This window comes from Salmo trutta, chromosome 9 (genome assembly GCF_901001165.1).
Source record: "Salmo trutta chromosome 9, fSalTru1.1, whole genome shotgun sequence".
NCBI classification, from domain to species: Eukaryota; Metazoa; Chordata; class Actinopteri; order Salmoniformes; family Salmonidae; genus Salmo; species Salmo trutta.
Genome location: NC_042965.1, coordinates 12,467,944 through 12,490,171, shown reverse-complemented (window position 1 = coordinate 12,490,171; position 22,228 = coordinate 12,467,944). Strand labels below are relative to the sequence as shown.

Below are 22,228 nucleotides of genomic sequence, written 5' to 3'. Positions count from 1 at the left end.
GATCCCACTTTCTCATACATAAGGCCGTTACTGAGCTAAGCAAGACTGCCTTTTCCTATTTTGCACCGGAGGCATGGAACCAGTGAAGGCTCCTCATAGAAGGAAAGGGAGGACCATCCTCCTCAGTGAATTTCATAAAAATTTAAATGGATAACTTTTTTTAAATGTTTCACTTTTTTAGATAAAACTACACTAAATATATTCACATCACCAAATAATTGATAAAAACAATGTTTTGCAATGAAGGTTCTGTCTACCATGATTACTCAAATTTCCCTCTCAACCTGTAAACCTGTTGTAAACTTTAATTCATAGGCTAGGTTGTAGCAACCTCATGATGGGTGAAGGGAAATTCATGTAGTAGCCTAAACCTATCGATGTTACATTGAGCTGGGTGAATGGATATGAATGATAGTCATCCAGTATACTGTAATAGAAATAAGGCCATGCTCATAAAAAAAATTATCGTCCTCCCTCTTAAATGTCACCGACCACCACTGCATGGAACAGTCTGCAAAATACACTTCACCTAGATGTAAACTCAGCAAAAAAAGAAATGTCCCTTTTTCAGGACCCTGTCTTTCAAAGATAATTCGTAAAAATCCAAATAACTTCACAGATCTTCATTGTAAAGGGTTTAAACACTGTTTCCCATGCTTGTTCAATGAACCATAAAAAATTAATGAACATGCACCTGTGGAACGGTCGTTAAGACACTAACAGCTTACAGACGGTAGGCAATTAAGGTCACAGTTAGGACACTAAAAGAGGCCTTTCTACTGACTCTGAAAACCACCAAAAGAAAGATGCCCAGGGTACCTGCTCATCTGCGTGAACGTGCCTTAGGCATGCTGCAAGGAGGCATGAGGACTGCAGATTCGTGTTTATCGTCGAAGGAATGAGCGTTACACCGAGGCCTGTACTCTGGAGCGGGATCGATTTGGAGGTGGAGGGTATGTCATGGTCTGGGGCGATGTGTCACCGCATCATCGGACTGAGCTTGTTGTCATTGCAGGAAATCTCAACGCTGTGCGTTACAGGGAAGACATCCTCCTCCCTCATGTGGTACCCTTCCTGCAGGCTCATCCTGACTTGACCATCCAGCATGACAATGCCACCAGCCATACTGCTCGTTCTGTGTGTGATTTCCAGCAAGACAGGAATGACAGGAGTGTTCTGCCATGGCCAGCGAAGAGCCAGGATCTCAATCCCATTGAGCACGTCTAGAACCTGTTGGATCGGAGGGTGAGGGCTAGGGCCATTCCCCCCCAGAAATGTCTGGGAATTTGCAGGTGCCTTGGTGGACGAGTGGGGTAACATCTCACAGCAAGAACTGTCAAATCTGGTGCAGTCCATGAGGTGGAGATGCACTGCAGTACTTAATGCAGCTGGTGGCCACACCAGATACTGACTGTTACTTTTGATTTGGACCCCCCCCTTTGTTCAGGGACACATTATTCCATTTCTGTTAGTCACATGTCTGTGGAATTGTTCAGTTTATGTCTCAGTTGTTTAATCTTATGGTCATACAAATATTTACATATGTTAAGTTTGCTGAAAATAACCGCAGTTGACAGTGAGAGGATGTTTCTTTTTTTGCTGAGTTTACTAGTGCCCCTTAGTGAGTTTAAAACTCTGGTAAATGTTTTCTGTAGGCCAGATGTGCGCTTACTGACATGTTATGGTTTTTGTATTGTAAATTGTGTAATGTTGTATTGACTACCGCTGCTTTCTTGGCCGGTGTCTAAACGGGTTTTTGTTTTCTCGTGCAATTGCATAGCCTATAGCAATGTTGCGCAACATGAGCTCATGGGATCTCATGAAGTGTTTGATTAGATTTTCGATTACATTTGCATTGATGTCAGAGTGATTAGACAGACAAGAGTACTGAGTACAAGGCAGTTAGCAAGTTTGGTAGGCTAATAATGACCATCAGCAGCATCAGAGCTTGGATTACCGTGACTAAACCGTTATGTGGAATTTGACTGTCTTCATGACTCGTGACAGCCGGTGTGGCAATAATACGGTCACCGCACAGCCCTAGATGTGATTACCTATCTTCCACGAGAAATTCCATCATTTGATGTTTTGCTGTTGGTGGGACTTGATCCAGCAACCCTTCGGTTACTATTCCAACGCTCTAACCACTAGGCTACCTGCCACCCAGGTGGGTTGATATACAGAAAGACCAAGTCCATGATATAGCAAAAACAACGCAAATAAGCAAAGAGAAACGACAGTCCGTCATTACTTTAAGACATGAAGGTCAGTCAATCCGGAACATCAAGAACTTTGAAAATTTCCTCAAGTGCAGACGCAAAAACCATCAAGCGCTATGATGAAACTGGCTCTCATGACGAACACCACAGGAAAGGAAGACCCAGAGTTACCTCTGCTGCAGAGGATAAATTAGAGTTAACAGCACCTCAGATTGCAGCCCAAATAAATGCTTCAGAGTTCAAGTAACAGACATCAACATCAACTGTTCAGAGGAGACTCCGTGAATCAGGCCTTCATGGTCGAATTGCAACTAAGAAACCACTACTAAAGGACACCAATAACAAGAGACTTGCTTGGGCAAACAAACACAAGCAATGGAGATTAGACCGGTGGAAATCTGTCCTTTTGTCTGATGAGTCCAAATGAGCTTTTTGGTTCCAACCGCTGTGTCTTTGTGAGACGCAGAGAAGGTGCACGGATGATCTCTGCATGTGTGGTTCCCACAGTGAAGCATGGAGGAGGAGGTACGATGGTGTGGAGGTGCTTTGCTGGTGACACTGTCAGTGACTTATTTAGAATTCAAGGCACACTTAACCAGCATGGCTACCACGGCATTCTGCAGCGATATACCATCCCATCTGGTTGGCACTTAAATGGGACAATCATTTGTTTTTCAACAGGACAATGAGCCAAAACACACCTCCAGGCTGTGCAAGGGCTATTTGACCAAGGAGTGATGAGTGCTGCATCAGATGACCTAGCCTCCACAATCACCAGACCGCAACCCAATTGAGATGCATTTTTTGTCATTTAACCAGGGCAAGCCCATTTGGGATGAGTTGGACCGCAGAGTGAAGGAAAAGCAGCCAACAAGTGCTCAGCATGTGGGAACTCCTTCAAGACTGTTGGAAAAGCATTCCAGGTGAAGCTGGTTGAGAGAATGCCAAGAGTGTGCAAAGCTGTCATCAAGCCATGTCATGTTTCATGTTTTGTGTGGACCCCAGGAAGAGTAGCTGCTGCTTTTGCAACAGCTAATGGGGATCCTAATAAAATACCAATACCAAGGCAAAGGGCGGCTACTTTGAAGGATCTCAAATATAATATACATTTTGATTTGTTTGAAACTTTTTTTGGTTACTACATGATTCCATATGTGTTATTTCATAGTTTTGAGGTCAGATCAGGAAACATTTGTAAAAAAATATTGTACATGTATTCAACCTCTTATTTTGGGCACTATACAGTCTCCATATATACTTCCGTTCATTTTGTCAACTGGTACCGGGGGACCTTCAGACGAGTCCTGAGGCCTGTGGTCGCCCTAAAGCAAAACGTGAGAGTCTCACCTTTGCATAGAGGGGTCATAATAGTTTGTACACTAGGTCAAACCCTTTAGACACTACAGAGGACTTTGTGAGAAACGGATCATGGTTTGACAAACACCGCTCTAGCTCTGTCACAGATGCAGTGGATTGAGACTCATCCAATACAAAAAGAAAAAAAAAAAACACACAAAAAAAAAATCTGTAGTTTAAATTGACAGATTTTTATGGGGATTATTTTATTATGGGGATTATATTTCCACTGGGGTGCGGACATTGACTTTAGGGGGTTAATTAACTCCGAAACCACACTGCTTTCAACATACTTCTATTCCTCATTTACTCAAGCGTTTCCTTTATTTTGACAGTCACCTGTACATAGGACATAAGCAACATGGGAATGATTCATAAATGCAGTCTATGCATTGTAAACATAGTATACAGTACAGGCATCATAGGTGGACAAGGGCATTATAGTAAGACCATACAACAACAAAAACCGAACGTAACCATGGATACAGTAATCACAATGGCTTACAGTTCAGTGGACTGTTTCCTTGGCGGCTCCTCCTGCCCGGCTGGAGGGACATTGAAGGCTACGTATGGACACCAATTAGTGTTCAGACACACCAGTCTCTCCAGCGAGGCTGAGTTGACTATATCAAAGCCTGTCTGGCCTCCAAATGTGCTGGGCTTCCAGTACTCAGGGGAACAGATGGGGTTACCCAGAAGGCCTTTCAGGGAGAATGGAGCCCCCATCTCCACCATGCTCTCACCAAATATGGCGTTGGGGCGTGTCTTCTCCAGCATGATGGCGGGGTAGAACTCCAGCGCATCAATGTCACCATAGAGCTCCTCCAGCTCCCTGGCTATCTCCTCCTCACCTGGGGACAATATAAAATATAATTATTGTCCCAGAAGGGTAATTCGGTTGCAGCAAACTACACAGATAGGGCACATTTAAAGTAAATTAATACAAATACAGAAGAGAAGAGAAGAGTAAAATAGTTCATTAGAAACACATGATCAAGTTAAAGAGAAGACTGGTTTGAGATGAGAGGACAACAAAGACTGCCGTTGGCTTCTTAAGAGGCTAACCCATGTCAGGATGATGCTGTATGCTAGCTGCTTTGAGAGAACGTTGATATTTTCCATATTTTTAATTTGCATGAGGGCAATTACACAGTGACAGAGTGATGCTGAGACTCTGATTTGTTACTTTAAAATGTATGCCAAGCAAAACTAATCGTTGCAAAGATAAACAAACCATAACTCAATGCACAAGAAGAGCACAGATGCAACGTTTGGTTACAGAATGACGGTTTGTGCAGTCAAACTAAAATATATGTGGTCTTACCAGTGAAGTCAGAGAAAGAAGTGTAGGGCTTCAGGTTGAACCTCTTCCTGTACTCGTTGAAGGGTTGGAGACGCAGAGTCCTGGACTCTTCAATAACTCCCTCGGCCACATTGGTCACCACTGGGTGGATGTTTCGACCTCCTCCTATCTGAGAAAAAGGATTAAAATCAGCCAGACCCCAGACCCATTGTAGGCAATGGTGTACACTACACTAAGTGCTCGAGTCAATCTGCTTCGTGGATATTCAGCTTTACACTGATTGTAATTCCAGTAGTATTCCTGCTTTATTGGAGACTGGATTCCAGTAAATGCTCCTTATGTCGGCTCAATCAGAAATGACCTTTACATTTCTATCGCGGAATCTGTAACGATTCAGCTTTCCGGATTGAGTAGAGCCCTACATCTGAAAGGATCAAACAGGCATCCCCTGTATAAATATAGGATGCATGAGAACATGAAAAAAAGTCATTAAAATAAATGAATGACCCACCTATGAAGGGCCCGAAATGCGTTACTCCATATACGCCTAGGCACCTACTACCACGTTCAAAGGCACTTTAATCTTTTGTCTTGCCTATTCACCCTCAATGGCACATACACAGATATCATGTTTCTGCTCTCTAATACCACATAGATAGTTGCTGCTCTGCTGCTCTGCTGACAAAGATTGATATCAATAAGCCACAGAGAAAAAAAGATTAATATCAGACAGATAGCATCTTGTTTAAGCCTCCTGTCATGATCTAGCACAGCTTCTAATCAACAGAAAGCAGCTCTGTAGATACCGAATGCAGAGCATTAACAAGTTTGCAGGGCTGTGGTGACAGTTACAACATGTGCTATTTTACTGCTCACGGTTATGGACTTCACACCAAGTAGTGTCAGATTTACCATCAGGCTACTCAATCTTGCCATGTTATTTGCCCTGTCCCAACCTCATCCTCCATCTCTCTTACACAACGTCTGCCTTGCTCAAAAGAAGAAGTACCAGAACACACAAAGCAGGCTAATGTGTCCATTTGAATTCAAGTCACTCACCAGATGACGTGGAGAGGATCTGTGTCTGCACTACGTACTCTCACTACTGGTGTCCCCCAGGGCTCGGTTCTAGGCCCTCTTCTCGCTATACACCAAGTCACTCGGCTGCGTCATATCCTCACATGGTCTCTCTTATCATTGCTATGCGGATGACACTCAACTACTTTTCTCCTTCCCCCCTTCTGACACCCAGGTGGCGACACGCATCTCCGCGTGCCTGGCAGATACCTCAGCTTGGATGACGGCTTACCAACTCAAGCTCAACCCCTACAAGACGGAGCTACTCTTCCTCCCGGGAAAGGCCTGTCCGCTCTAAGACCTCTCCATCACGGTTGACAACTCCATGGTGTCCCCCTCCCAGTGTGTAAACTACCTTGGCATGACCCTTGACAACCCCCTGTCGTTCGCTGCAAATATCAAAGCAGTGACTCGCTCCTGCAGGTTCATGCTCTACAACATCCATAGAGTTCTCCCATGTCACCCCCCTCCTCCACACACTCCACTGGCTCACATCCACTACAAGACCATGGTACTTACCTACGGAGCAGCAAGAACAAGACCCTCCCTACATTCAGGCTCTGCTTAATCCCTACACCCCAACCCGAGTTCTCCGTTCTGTCAACTCTGGTCTATTGGCCCTCCCACCCCTACGGGAGAGCAGCTCCCGCTCAGCCCAGTCCAAGCTCTTCTCTGTCCTGGCACCCCAATGGTGGAACCAGCTTCCTTCCCTCTGAAGCTAGGACACCAGAGTCCCTTGCCCATCTTCTGAAAACATCTGAAACCCTACATCTTCAAAGAGAATCTTAAATAATCCCACAGCAACCCCACCACCTCCTCACCCCCCAAAAAATACTTTTGTGAACTAACACTCGCACTTGACTCTTTTCCCCCTTACTAGCTCCTTTATTGAGGAAAAATGTACTTACTATGACTGTGATATGTGGTTGTCCCACCTAGCTATCTTAAAATTGTCTGCAAAAATTACAAAAAACTCTTAGAAAATAAGTTCCATATTATCATTGACCGCAACCGACTTATGTATGGTATGGCAACATTATCGAGACCAGGGTTTATCATTAAGACACTGCATATGAAATCCCATGGTCACCACACAGCCCATACCTGTCCGGCATACTGGCGTGAGAAAGCGTCCACCAGTTTCTCCACCCCGTAGTGTGTGACGATGGAGGTGTTGAAGATGAACTGGGAGTAGGGCACCACGTCTCCATCTATGTGGAAGCTGTCTGGCATCAGGGGGTGCCAGTGGTACAGCTGTTTGAACTCCACAGCGATGCGGTTCCTGTACTGGAACGTGGACTTGAAGAGCAGGACTGGGTCAAACTTCAGATCCAACAGGTAGCCACTCAGGTGCTGCACATACTCCTCGATCACTATCCGGATGGTCTCACCTGGAATATAAACTAAATATGGATCTACACCCAAGAAAACCAATTTTGGGAGAATCTACTAGAGAAGTGTGTTGATTCTTATTCCCCCCCCAACTATTGACACAACCAAGCAGGGACAGCTCTAGTCTTTTGGGACCTTTGGTTGGGACCTCCTGAAGGTCAGGGGCCCTGGACACTTGCCCTGCGTGACCGGTCGGTATTCGGCCATGATTACTACAAGTTTAGATAGCTGGGAATAATAACATACCAATCTAAAAATTGTTAGTTGACATGGCTAATTGAGTGACTGTCAATGACTGACAAAACAAGAGAAAAATTGCTGATGCACAACCAAATCTCGAACTTGCACCTACTATTCTAACTCGCAACAGTAAGTTGAGACCCCGCTAGGGGGCCCTAAGCAACCCAGCACATGAAAACATTTCCTAGAAATGTATATTCTGCCTAAATTACTTGAGTGTTTAAAATGGGCAATCTCTGGTGGTATGAAAGGCTAGAGAGAGAGAGAGAGATCCCTGTCCAGTCAAGTATGTACTTACCTATTACGATGAGCCTGGCGGTCTGGAAGAGCTGCTCATCCCCCCAGGTGGGGTGCTCTGCCTTCAGGATGTCACAGACGCGGTTGTGTTCTCTCAGCCACAGGGTGGCGTACATGGTGAGGCCTGGCAACAGCCCAAACACCTCCTGCCCGATGGCCATACGGTGCCCCACGGGAGTCCCTTGAGGGTATCTCATATTCACCGGCGCCTCGGCCACCGTAGGAGGGTACACCTCACCTTTAACCACCTGGAAGAGAAGATAGTATTAGCCCTTAAGAGCTTTACAGATCCATTAGCACAATGTAGTAACTTGTGAGCATGCTTAAGGAATTGGTGTGCATAATGGAAACATTTTAATTATGTGGGGTACCCTTTGGGTTTTTGTGGAAAAGCGATTTCAAAAGGTTTCAAGCGATTCACTGTCAGAACTGACCCTCCCGAGTTAGATAGTGTGAATTTTATTGTGTGGCCTTTATACAGAACTTATGCCTACAGTAAATTAGTTGTTCACCAATGTCTTTATGCTGCGACTCAATTTCCCCAGCAACCTGCCAAACCAAATCAATGAACATGTCTTGCCAGAGCCCAGTCTTGAGCAGCGGAAAAATGGGTCATGACCCCAACATTTTGGAAACACTACTGTAAATAATGATTACCTGAACTCCACCCATACAGTGCCTTCGGAATGTAGTCAGAACACTTGACTTTTTCCCATATTTTGTTACGTTACAGCCTTATTCTAAAATGGATTAAATAAATAAAAAATCCTCAATCTTCACACAATAATAATAATAATAATAATAATAATAATAATAATAATGACAAAGCGAAAATAGGTTTAGAAATGTATACAAAATATCTTATTTACATAAGTATTTAGACCCTTTGCTATGAGACTCGAAATTAAGCTCAGGTGCATTGTTTCCAGTGATCATCCTTGAGATGTTTCTGTAACTTGGAGTCCACCTGTGAATTCTACTGATTGGACATGATTTGGAAAGGTATACACCTGTCTATATAAGCTCCCACAATTGACAATGCATGTCAGAGCAAAAACCAAGCCATGAGGTCGTAGGAATTGTCTGTAGAGTTCCGAGACAGGATTGTACCGAGGCAGAGATCTGGGGAAGGGTACCAAAACATTTCTGCAGCATTGAAGGACCCCAAGAACACAGGGGCCTCCTCTATTCTTAAATGGAAGAAGTTTGGAACCACCAAGACACTTCCTGGAGCTGGCCGCCCGGCCAAACTGAGCAATCAGGGGAGAAGGGTCTTGGTCAGGGAGGTGACCAAGAACCTGATGGTCACTCTGACAGAGCTCCTCTATAGTAGAGTTGCCAGGCAGAAGCCACTCCTCAGAAAGAGGCACATGACAGCCCGCTTGGGAGTTTGCCAAAAGGCACCTGAAGACAATCAGACCATGGCCTGACTGCCAAGCGTCACGTCTCGAGGAAACCTGGCATTTTCCCTACAGTGAAGCATGGTGGTGACAGCATCATGCTGTGGGGATGTTTTTCAGTGGCAGGGACTGTGATACTAGTCAGGATCGAGGCAAAGATGAATGGAGCAATGTATAGAGAGATCCTTGATGAAAACCTGCTCCAGAACACTCAGGACCTCAGACTGGGGTGAAGGTTCACCTTCCAACAGGACAACGACTCTAGGGACACAGTCAAGACAACGCAGGAGTGGTTTCGGGACAAGTCTCTGAATGTCTTTGAGTGGCCCAGCCAGAGCTCGGACTTGAACCCCATCAAACATCACTGGAAATAACTGAAAATAGATTTGCAGAAATGCTTCCCATCCAACCTAACAGAGCTTGAGAAGATCTGCAGAGAAGAATGGGAGAAACTCCCCAAATACAGATGTGCCAAGTTTGCAGCATCATACCTAAGACTCGAGGCTGTAATTGCTGCCAAAGGTGCTTCAACAAAGTACTTAGTTAAGGGTCTGAAAACTTATGTAAATGTGATATTTCCGATTTAATATTTTTTTTTTTATAAATTAGCAAACATTTCTTTTTTTTACTTGTTGATTTGTCATTATGGGGTACTGTGTGTAAAGTGATGAGGAAAAAAACTATTTAAATCAATTTTAGAATAAGGCTGGAAAAACTGGAAAAAGTCATGGGTGTCTGAATACTTTAAGGCACTGTAAATAACCAACAGTTGCTCAGTCATCTCATCCTGAGTTTCACATGCATACCACTGCCAAAAGAGACAATCAATGGGGTTCTTACAACACAACCTCTCCCGACTCTGAACCAACGCCTTTGCCAAAAACAGATACCATTCCCTAACGTCCTTCTTTGGAGTCAAATTCAGCTTATTCAACAGATAAAGAAAATGGGCCTCATGGGTGTACTTCTTTATCCTGACACGAGTCAGGATTTTTGGTCACTCAAATGATACACTAACTGGCACCTGGTCACTGAACAATGGCTACGCTGTTACCTGCTACCTCTGTGCAGTGGTGGGAGAAGTACCCAATTGTCATACTTGAGTAAAAGTAAAGATACCTTTAGACTTACTTATTTGCTGACTTTCACCTTAATAGAAAATTACTAAAGTATCTGGTTTTATATATACTTAAGTATTAAAAGTAAATGTAATTGCAATAATATACTTAAGTATAAAAAGTAAAAGTATAAATCATTTCGCAGTCCTTACATTAAGCAAACCAGAGGGCACAATTTTCTGGTTATTTTAAGTTATGGATAGTCAGGGGCACTCTCCAACACTCAGACTGAATTTACAAAGCATTTGTGTTTAGTGAGTCCACCAGATCAGCATCCTGGATGTAACATAGTAAACGTAAATCCGTGACACCAAAATGAGTATGATATGTTACATTTGCTATGGTCACATATGACAGATGGTTACTTAAGGCAACGTGAACGTCTAGCAAACCAAAGTTTGCGAGATCGAATCTCAGACAACTTTAGCATTTTTGCAACTACTCTGCAATTACTTAGCATGTTAGCTATCCCTTCCCCTAACCCTTTAAACTAACTCCTAAACCTTAACCCCTACACTAGCTAATTTGTAACATACTGTACATTTAGAAAATTGGTAACATAGGTTACGAATTGCAATTCGTAACCTATCATACGAAATGGGTGATGGACATTAACGATTTGGAAATGTGAAGTTCACATTTGGACTCACGGGTGTTTGGCTTGCTTGTATGACATCATAGCAGTATTTATTATAATCCTCAACTTCAAATTTTTCAAAATACATCGAGTCCATCGAGTCCTCAAGCACTTCCCTCCCTTAGAGAACAAAAAAAACATGCAAAAGCTGCCCAATTAGCAGGAGGGAAGGAGGCAAAGTCTTGTCGCACGAGGTGCTCAAGTTCAGAAGGACAGTCAGTCAAAATCCATACAGAGCTGTGAAGCGCAGAGCCAGACCTCTGACATCATGTAACTGTACAGCCACTGCGTTCCAATGTAGGTGTTTATCAGTGCCAAAATCTGCCATTTTAAACCTGTATATAGAATAGCAAATCCGTTTTGAGATTTTTCTTTAAATGCAATTTATGTTGGTTCCACCTTTTTTTGATATATTTAACCACATTAGTATGAAAAGGGTTAAAAGTGTAAAGGGTAGAAAGCACATGTACCTCAGAGTGGACCACAGAGTGGTACTGTGTCTACAGTAACATTCCAGTGGAGACTTGTCCATGCTTTCACATAGCTGGAGTGGAGTTATGCATTACTCCACATACCTGATATTTCATCTTTCCGTCTTTAAGAAGCCGGAGGCTCAGTTGACGCTCCAGATTATCTCCGTAGACATTGCCGGCATCCACCTGGTTAGAGATTAATAACACGAGATTAACATGAAATATGAGAATAAAAAGAGATTCACATTCGTGAGACAGGATGCATGCAAGAGACATAGATGAATATGACTCCCATGTATCTCGCAGTGTGTGCAAGATTTGGTTCCAGCAAGGAACAAGATTATATTGCGGCTGTTGGAATAGTATGGAGGAAAAGTATGGGAATGTATTGACTGCCTACTGTAAATCGCTCTGGATAAGAGCAGCTGCTAAAATGACTAAAAAGGTAAAGAAAAAGTGCAAAAAGGATTGGAGATGTCCACCTCTTCCTAACACATCACTTACTGGCCATCCTCCCCTAAATATAATAGAATAAATACAATCATTCTATCAAATTGAATAATATAATATACAGTGCATTTGGAAAGTATTCAGACGCCTTGACTTTTTCCACATTGTGTTACGTTACAGCCTTATTCTAAAATGGATTTAAAAATATACAGTGAGGGAAAAAAGTATTTGATCCCCTGCTGATTTTGTACGTTTGCCCACTGACAAAGAAATGATCACGATGTCTCGTGAATGCGCATATCCAATCTCTTTGTCACCAGGCAGACCACTGAGAAACTGAGCTACTATACTCTGCCCAGAGACAGGAGACGCCTCAATCCGCTTTCTGAAGGGTTTAGAGAGCCAATGGAAGCCTTAGAAAGTGCTACGTAACCCCACAGATACTGTAGTTTCGATAGAGAACCAAAAGAAGAACTAAATATTGTCAGACAGGCCACTTCCTGCTTGGAACTTTCTCAGGTTTTTGCCTGCCATATGAGTTCTGTTATATTCACAGACACCATTCAAACAGTTTTAGAACCTTCAGATTGTTTTCAATCCCAATCTACTAATAATATGCAAATATTTGACTCTGGGCCCGAGAAGTAGGCCGTTTAATTTGGGTAAATTTTTCATCCGGCCGTGATAATACTGCCCCCTATAGCGAAGAGGCTAAAAGTGTGCTCCTAATCTCAGCTCGTTACCTGTATAAAAGACACCTGGGAGCCAGAAATCTTTCTGATTGAGAGGGGGTCAAATACTTATTTCCCTCATTAAAATGCAAATCAATTTATAACATTTTTGACATGCGTTTTTCTGGATTTTTTGTTGTTATTCTGTCTCTCACTGTTCAAATAAACCTACCATTAAAATTATAGACTGATCATTTCTTTGTCAGTGGGCAAACGTACAAAATCAGCAGGGGATGAAATACTTTTTTCCCCCCCTCACTGTATAAATTCTTAGTCTACACACTATCACAATTACATAAGTATTCAGACCCTTTACTCAGTACTTCGTTGAAGCCCCTTTGGCAGCGATTACAGCCTCAAGTCTTCTTGGGTATGATGCTACAAGCTTGGCACACTTTTATTTGGGGAATTTCTCCCATTCTTCTCTGCAGATCCTCTCAAACTCTGTCCGGATGGATGGGGAGCGTCGCTGCACAGCTATTTAAGTCCGAACTCTGGCTGGCCCACTCAAGGACATTCAGAGAATTGTCCTGAAGTCACCCCTGTGTTGTCTTGGCTGTGTGCTTATGGTCGTTGTCCTGTTGGAAGGTGAACCTCCGCCCCAGTCTGAGGTCCTGAGTGCTCTGGAGCAGGTTTTCATCAAGGATCTCTCTGCACTTTACTCCGTTCATCTTTCGCTCAATCCTGACTAGTCTCCCAGTCCCTGCTGCTGAAAAACATCCCCACAGCATGATGCTGCCAGTACGCTTCACTGTAGGGATGGTGCCAGGTTTCCTCCAGTTGTGATGCTTGGCACTCAGGCCAATTTCAATCTTGGTTTCATCAGACCAGATAATCTTGTTTCTCATGGTCTGAGAGTCCTTTAGGTGCCTTTTGGCAAACTCCAAGCAGGCTGTTATATGCCTTTTGTTGAGGAGTGGCTTCTGTCTGGCCACTCTACCATAAATGCCTGATTGGTGGAGTGCTGCAGAGATGGTTGTCCTGGAAGGTTCTCTCATCTCCACAGAAGAACTCTGGAGCTCTGTCAGAGTGACCATCGAGTTCTTGCTCACCTCCCTGACCAAGGCCCTTCTCCCCCGATTGCTCAGTTTGGCCAGCTCTAGGAAGCGTCTTGGTGGTTCCAAACTTCTTCCATTTAAGAATGAGAGGCCACTGGGACCTTCAATGCTGCAAAAAAAATGTGGTACCCTTCCCCAGATCTGTGCCTCGACACAATCCTGTCTCAGGGGCTCTACGGACAAACCTTCGACCTCATGGCTTGGTTTTTGCACTGACATGTACTGTCAACTGTGGGAATTTATATAGACAAGTGTGTGCCTTTCCAAGTCCAATCAATTGAATTTACCACAGGTGGACTCCAATCAAGTTGTAGAAACATCTCAAGGATGATCAATGGAAACAGGATGCACCTGAGCTCAATTTCAAGTCTCATAGCAAAGGTTCTGAATACTTATGTAAATAAGGTGTTGGAATCGGCTAAACTTTGAACATTGAGATATTAAATAAATGATAGAGACGAAGCTTTGAATAGAAAGAATCTGTAGCAACCCCAAAAGGCTTTGGAATGTGTTTGATGGAAGAGAGGAGAGCAATGTGTTGATATAGGGAAGACAGATGAATATCTGTGGATTAGGTGAAGGAGGGGTTGAGGTCAGGAGGTGAGGGGTGAGGTCAGTTCCCCTTAAGGGAGTAATCAGGGTTTGTCATCCTGTTACCCTCTTTATTAGTTTCCTGTGGAGCCATAAACTGTAAGGAGGAGGAGTGTCTTAAGTAGGATGTATATAACTGATGGAAAGAAATGTTTTGCTGTCTGATTACAGCTGTACAGAACCTTTGGGAATGATTAAACTTGATTAAAGCTTCTCTAGTTATTAGCTTCTCTAATAAGAACCTAACAAAGGTATTTCAGTTTTTGTTTTTTATAAATTTGCAAAATTTTCTAAAAACCTATTTTGGCTTTGTCATTATGGGGTATTGTGTGTAGATTGATGAGAATAATTTATTTAATCAATTTTAGAATAAGGCTGTAACAAAATGTGGAAAAGGTCAAGGGGTCTGAATACACTGTATAACATACTGTACAGTACAGGGAGTACCAAGTAACTCACCCCATGCCCCAGAGCCCTGGTAAAGCCCAAGCCCATACTGTTTCGGGTCTTGAAGAACTGATGGGTGAAGTGCTGAGCGAAGAAAGCAAACATTAGGTTGGTTCCCTTTGGATCCCGCCTGAATTGCCTCCTCAAAAGAAACTTCTCCACCACCAGCTTTGGGTCTGGGAGGACAGACTTTCCTGGAGAAAAGAGAGGAATGAAAGTATGTTAGCTATGCATGTTGCAGTTGGGAAGATTTATTTCACTGGGTAATCTCCAGAAAGTCTTTGTGGGATGCCTTCATCCTATTTTCTGATAGGAACTTTGGATGCCCTCCATCTCACCTTTGGTACCCATAGGGGTGGGGCAGTCTTCAGGCACAGGGGGTAGGATACGGGTGTAATAGGAAACATTGGAGTAGGACTCCCAGCTGAGGTATCCATACTTGGAGTTGAAGGTAGGAGGACTAGGAATAAGGTTGGATCTGACTTTGGGAGGGAGAAAACATAATTGTTTGACACATTGATCATTATAGCCCTAAAGTTTTACTGAAAATGCAATAACAATGTTCGGAGGAAATACAACCCATGGGATAGGTAGGTGTGTGTGTGTGTGTGTGGTTGTACTATCCTTGTGGGGACCAGAAGTCCTCACAAGCAGTGGAGGCTCCTCAGAGGAGGACCATCCTCCTCTGTGAATTTAAAAAATGTTTTCATTGTGAAACATTTAAATGTATCAATTTTAGATAAAGCTACACTAAATATAATCACATCACCAAATAACTGATTAAAAACACACTATTTTGCAAAGAAGGTCTACAGTAGCCTCAACAGTACTCTGTAGGGTAGCACCATTGTGTAGCCGCTGCTCAGTTAGCTTCCATCCTCCTTTGGGTACATTGACTTCAATACAAAACCTTGGAGGCACATGATTTTTACACCCTTCCATAGACTTACACAGTAATTATGACAACTTCCGAGGACATCCTGCAGAATATCAGAACTCTTGCCGCATGGACTGACATGTGTTCCACCCAATCAAAGGATCAGAGAATGAATCTAGTACAAGCATAAGCTACAACGAGCTAGCACTGCAGTGGATAACATGTGGTGAGTAGTTGATTCAAAGAGACAGACAATAGTTGAACAGTTTTGAACAAATTAATTCCTTCAAAAATGAAGGAGAAGCAAGAGAGACAGAGATTGAAAGTTTAAAAAAAATTACACTTACTTACCTAGTAAATGCAGCTAGCTAGTTTAGTATACTGAAACACCCTGCTCAAACAGAGGTACGCTATGTTAGGTAGCTGGCTATGACTTTCCAACACAACACTGGAACTCTTCCAAGTCAAGGTAAGCTTTTGGTATTATTAATTTATTGTCACTGGGACCCGCCGGTGTAACTGCTTACCGACTGTAACATTACTGCCTGATTGTAGCCGGTTTACTAACACGTTAGTTCTATTAGCTATGCTGACTAACACTTTAGCTAATATGGTGACAACGATGTAGACTGTGTGTAGCGGTTTGGCTTGGAAAAGTTTTTTCTCCTGGTCACATACAGCTGATGTGTTGCGCATTGAAGTCCACAAGCGAAGAGGTGAGAGAAGGAGAGCACATAGGACGTGGCTGCCATGAAAGTGAACTGTGTTTACGAGTGATCAGGGGTGTACTCATTCGGCCGATTCTGTTAAAAAAACGTAAGCAAGCGGAATAAACATACCTGAATTTGTCCAATAGAAACTCTTGTTTGCAACTGTTGGACTAATGATTACAACCTGTATCAACTAGTTGCAGGCAAGAGTGTGCAAGGTGGTGTTAATTGTCACTGTCTGTCCATATGTCACAAATTTGTCTGTGGACCTGTGTGCACCTACATTGTAAACTTTCATTCATAGGCTAGATTGTAGCAATCTCAAGATGGGTACAGGGAAAATTTGAGTATCATGTAGTAGCCTAAACCTATCGCTGTTACATTGAACTGGGTTATTGGAAAATGAATGAGATGTCATCTGATATGCTGCAATAGAAATAAGGCCATGCTCATGAAAAAGAAAAATGGCCTCCCTCATCTTACACTGACCGCCACTGCTCACAAGGATAATAAAACGAGGAAAATTCGGACAAGTGGGGACATGTCGCCATTCCCCACAATGAAAAGGCTATTTTAGGCTTAGGGTTAGAATTAGAGTTTGGGATTAAGGTTAAGGGTTAGATTTAGGGGTTGGGGAAAATAGGATTTTGAATGGGAATCAATTGTTTGGTCCCCACAAGGATAGCAAAACAAGCATGTGTGTGTGTCACATTTTAGATGAAGAGATGTCACTTCTCTCATAATATCAGAAAATAATTGTAACCGCAGAACAACCCAGATGATAACCAGTTTTTAAAACTGCAACTTCCAGCAGAGTTAAAAGACATTCTCAACTTTGAAGAAACTTCCAATTTCAGTGAGATGAAGAAACATTATCAACATTCAGTTTAAGACCATGACTCAATCCAAGGCACATTATAAAGCAGTACAGTAGACTCCCCCTTTAAGGACAATTTCTTCGCCGTTCACGGAGATTGCACTCACGGTAAAAGCTGAGGATATCGGCTCAAGCAGAAATGACGTTTAAAAAAGGGGCAATGCTGTCTAGTGCCCCGCACTATAACACACCATGGATTGAATCCCAAATAAAACGAAGGAACGTTCAGTTAAAGAAACACGCAGACCGAAAAATATGATTTAATTCATTTGAAGTGTAGCTTGATTTGGAAAGCCTCAAGCAAACATTCGAGGGATGAAACTATCAATGTGATGTAACTGAAAAGTAATTCACATTATAGTACATAATATCAATAAACTATACTTTAACTTTATGTCGTTCACATGCAAAGCAAAATAAACCTGTGGGCTCTATCATTATTATTTGACACACAAGTCAGGTTTTGCATTTTAGCCATTATTTTCCTAAATGTTTTTCATTTCGTTCCAGTGTTCCGACCAGCAAAATAAAGTTCTGAACCGGTTCGAACAAAACATTTTTTTAAATTTATCTCAACATTAAATTACTTCACCAGTCAGTGTGGATAGAGCAGCTTGCTATGGTGGCGGCAAGCTATAATAGTTCTGTAGGGCGTGAGATGCGACTGAAATTTGGCAGGTGGGGAGAGAACAAGAGAGAGTGGAGGAAGAGGCTTGGCATCTTGTTATGATGACATGCATTATCGGAATTCAGCCTAAAGAGGAACGGCTTCTATGAAGGAACATGAACTTCTTTGAACTTCCGAGAGTTTGCTTAACGTTAGACCAGAGCTAGCTAGCTGACAACATCCCTTTTTAATACCTCGCCTCAGATTTAAACCTTGTAAATACGCCTAAAACTGTCTGCAGTTCTAGCGAGTTAGATGGAAGAACTCAGAGAATGGTGATGACACCATGGGCCAATGTGTGTTATCCAAATATTTACATGCCAAGAACATAACAGAGAAACCATGAAGCAAATGGACACACGTTGTAAGCAAACTATCCAATGAGTGCATTGGTAGGGAAGAGAAACTCTTCTCTTAAAGTAACACCATAAGAGTAGATATGAATATGTACAGTACGGGTCTGAGATAATGGGATAAGGATTCAATTCTAGAAGCCCTTTGGAGAGCATTTATGCGTTTTCAACTGTTACACCAGCACAATGGATCCATGCATGCATTTCTATCATCATAGCATGTTTCACCTGGTTGCAAAGCACTGTACATTTTATTTTTTTATGGTACAAAGTTAGCCCTTCCACCACTTATACACAGCGCCCACTATAGCAACCATTTTGTGCCAGCATGCTCATGGCTGCATTGAATGTCAGGCGACTAACCTGTGAGGACCACCCTCATGAGCCAGTCCCGCATGAAGGTCCTGTTGATGAGGTTCCACAGCCAGTGGAAGTGTGTGAGGATGTAGTGGACCACGTCAGGGCTCGGCTTTAGCTGCTGGTGGATCCTTGTCCAGAACTCCGCTAAAAACACAGAGAGAGAAGACAAACAGCACACTGTAAAAAAAAAATACAAATAAATGTAGTAATTTCAACTCATCATTATTAAGTAACTGGTTCCCACCACCTTTTTTAGATTACTCAACTTTTCAGTTAAAGTGTTACCTGAACTTAAAATGTATAGTTGGCCCAAACTTAGCTCCAACTTGAGAAAACTTAGGTAAAAATGCAGTCAACTTAAAATGTGTTTTCTCAATTAGAAATTATTATTTGGGCAGCTTCACAAAAAAAAAAAAAAAAAAGGTTGTGGAAGTAAACACACGGCGCTTTTTCTTTTCATCTTGTTACAAATCCTTCTGCACACGAGGAAAGGATAACAATGTTTTGATAAACTAGAGAGGAAAATGTTAAATATAACTTGAATCAGAAGAATGTAGAAGCAAAACACTTAACTTACGGATAGTGCAATTCTGTCCATAGAAGCCGGTGCGAGTGCAGTCACATTCATTGCGGTCAATGCCAAACCTGACACACACACCCCAGTTCTGACAGGGGTAATAGCAACAGGGATTCACTGCAAATGATAAAAACGTACACATGTCAATTAAAGTATAGTTTAGGCACTGAGCTTTTCCTGACCATGTGACCTTACCAGGAATAGTAGAGTTTTTCCTAGTGGTGCACATACTTTTTCCTGATCAGCACAGTGCCTCTGTCATAAATTTGCCAGCTACAGTAAAGATTGCCAAGACACAATAGATGGTGTCCATTTGTCCAATGTCTCTCTAGCTTGGGTGCCAGCCTGAAAACTGTGCTTATAGCATCAGCGGAACAATCATCTCAGGCTGGAACTTGATGTGTTGCCCTACTCCCTTATGTTTGATGAGTTGGGGAAGATATTTATTACACTAACTACGTGACATCATCTGACGAGGATACTCACCGGAACCACAGCTTAATTACCTCTGAGCATGGTATCTTAGTCAGGTACAAATCCAAACTCGAGATGTATGCACAACCTAACCTACTATTGTCACACAAATCTCCCACTGGCAGCAATGCAAAATTGCATTTACAGTAGATTAAATAATCTCAAATTAAGATTCAGCCTAGAATAAACTAGCAAACTAGGAAAGAAGAGGGTTAGGACTACTGGGAGTCTGACTGGGGTCGGAGGGCTGTGGTAACAGAAACATCTGCTGCAATGAGACAAACAAGATGCCAACTCTCACATCCTTGGCCCTGCCATCTCTATCCTGTTACGGCTTCCTGTCCTTCCCTCACAGACAGACACATATCCATTGAGATGATCATAAATAGCATTTCTCATTTTCAAAATGAAGAGTGGATGTATGAATGGCAGTAGTTCAGCAGACCCTTCCTAATTGAGCAGGATTCTTCAGTCATGTCATTTAGATAACTGGAGTCTTTCAGTCTCTTTCTGCCAAGAGGAAACTCTGTCTTCATGATAGGAGACAGAACCCTATACTGTGCTAGTAGTCAACGCATTCAACTGACAGCACAGATATTGGGGTGAATATTTATAATACAACATTTGTATTAACACCATGGTTCCCCTTCCCCCCCCCCCCCCCAAACCCTTTAAAATGACCAAACAATGGAAGTTAATGATATGTACAATTAGGGCTGTCAATGTATTTGTAAAAATAAATTGCATGACCCTTAAATGCAAATCGTCTTCCTTATTTCAAACGGGCTTCCTCCACTTGCAAATGTTTACTTGTATCATCTGTGTTGCCATACAAACAAATATGTCTGGATGCCTGTTCATTGTAGCTTCATATTAAATGTTGTATACTTTGGAAAACGTAAAGACACAATGTGCTCTTTAGAGATGTTTTGGATATTATTTTTAGCAGTTTTAAATAACAGTATAGATCTCATATAATCCAGTTGATAGAATTTCAACATATTGATACTAGATAATAATGACACTATAGTTCAGGGATGGGCAACTTTGATGGGGTTGGGGACACAAAGAAATCTTAACTCATGATGAGCCTCAGTGGCTAGCAGGTCTGTGTACCCATATCCATAAAGGATTCCCGAGCCTTTTGTCAGAGTCGGCAATTCCACCTGTTGCCCATGGCTGCAAGTTTCCCGCCCCTGCTATAGGTTTTAAAATATTAGACACCTACCAACATTTGTACTGGCGTCTTTCACCTCCTCCCCGGGACATGTTGGTAACCTTTGCAGCAGGATACATGCCCAGAAGCACACGACGCACTCTAAAAACACAATTATTAACGTGAATGAATGACCAAACCTAAAATAATGTGAAGGTTTGGTGCCATTGGTAAAAAAACAAAAAAACATTTAATTGTCAAAAACTCACCTCTCATTGTAAGATTTACTGCATAAGCACCTTTAGCGGGCGCGTCTTCCCAATACAGCAGTGCAAAAATAATATATGCTGCACTCATGAAGAAATACACATAACCAATACGATGTATTTCCTTCCTGGAAGCTGTTTAGATACCATCTAAAAAACAAGTCCACACAGAATTGCATACGTGAAAGTTCATTTTGGTAGGGGCGAAACAAATGGTAAGCAACTTCCCCATCTCCTGGTTCACTTCTATACAACACATGGACAGTTTTGCCAGATCATTTTCAGGTTAAGTTGCTGGTGGCAGGTTGATTTGTTACTAAATGACGTTGTGATGTCATTGCGTGATAACGTAAAACTGCGTTATTACGTAGAAAACACAATAACGTGACTCAAATTGACTGGCCATCTCTGCAAAAAATATGATTTAATTTGTTCAGGTACAGACTCCCACTCTTTTCTGTACAATTTTGATTGAGACATGTTGATTGATGTTGTAAGTTCTGTTCAAGATCAAACATTCGTGACCAACTATATTCATTGGGTTTGGCTCGTCGAACCCGTACTACTGCTGCTGCGGTCAGCCAACAATGATTTTCAATTTGTTGAAATTGCTGCTGGCCTGCCGTTGACGTCACTCACAATGTACTTTTGCAGCCAGGCACGTGTGTTGTGACTGAGTGTGTGACAGAGAAAATCGTTTTTGTGTCATCAACAAGTAGATGGAAAATGTGTGCATTTTAGCATTTGAGTCACTTTTCAAAAGTTGCTAAAAGTTCCAAATACATTTTTTAAAGTAGCTAAATTTGTTGCTAGGTGCTGTTTGAAAAAAAAGTTGCCAGGGTAGTCTGAAAAGTTGCTAAATCTAGCAACAAAATTGCTAAATTGGCATCACTGCATGCAGTGGCGGTTCTAGACCGTTTCAACTGGGGGGGCCAAGCTGGGGCCAGTTGTACTGTTAGAGGTTACATTAGACGTTATTGTTGTCATATCGTTTTCTTCACTGCATTGCAGGCATTAGCAGGCAAAAGACCATGTTCATAATCATCATCGTTGCCACTGTCTAATAACGGATGTAAATAAAGAACGATCGCAAAAATTAGTTATGTAAAAATTATTTCAAGG

At 42.3% G+C, this 22,228-nt stretch overlaps 1 protein-coding gene across 1 annotated transcript; it reads right to left on the bottom strand.

Moving 5' to 3' along the window:
• Positions 1-3,747: 3,747 nt before the first annotated feature.
• LOC115199905 (prostaglandin G/H synthase 1) lies at positions 3,748-21,409 on the bottom strand. Its single transcript, XM_029762440.1, has 11 exons — positions 21,110-21,409; positions 20,913-21,002; positions 19,211-19,327; positions 18,637-18,777; positions 15,128-15,271; positions 14,802-14,983; positions 11,615-11,698; positions 7,886-8,132; positions 7,060-7,346; positions 4,900-5,047; positions 3,748-4,426 (listed from the first exon to the last, which is right to left on the bottom strand). The coding sequence occupies exons 1-11, from the start codon at positions 21,195-21,197 to the stop codon at positions 4,077-4,079; spliced, it is 1,878 nt and encodes a 625-aa protein (XP_029618300.1). The 5' UTR covers positions 21,198-21,409; the 3' UTR covers positions 3,748-4,076.
• Positions 21,410-22,228: the final 819 nt, after the last annotated feature.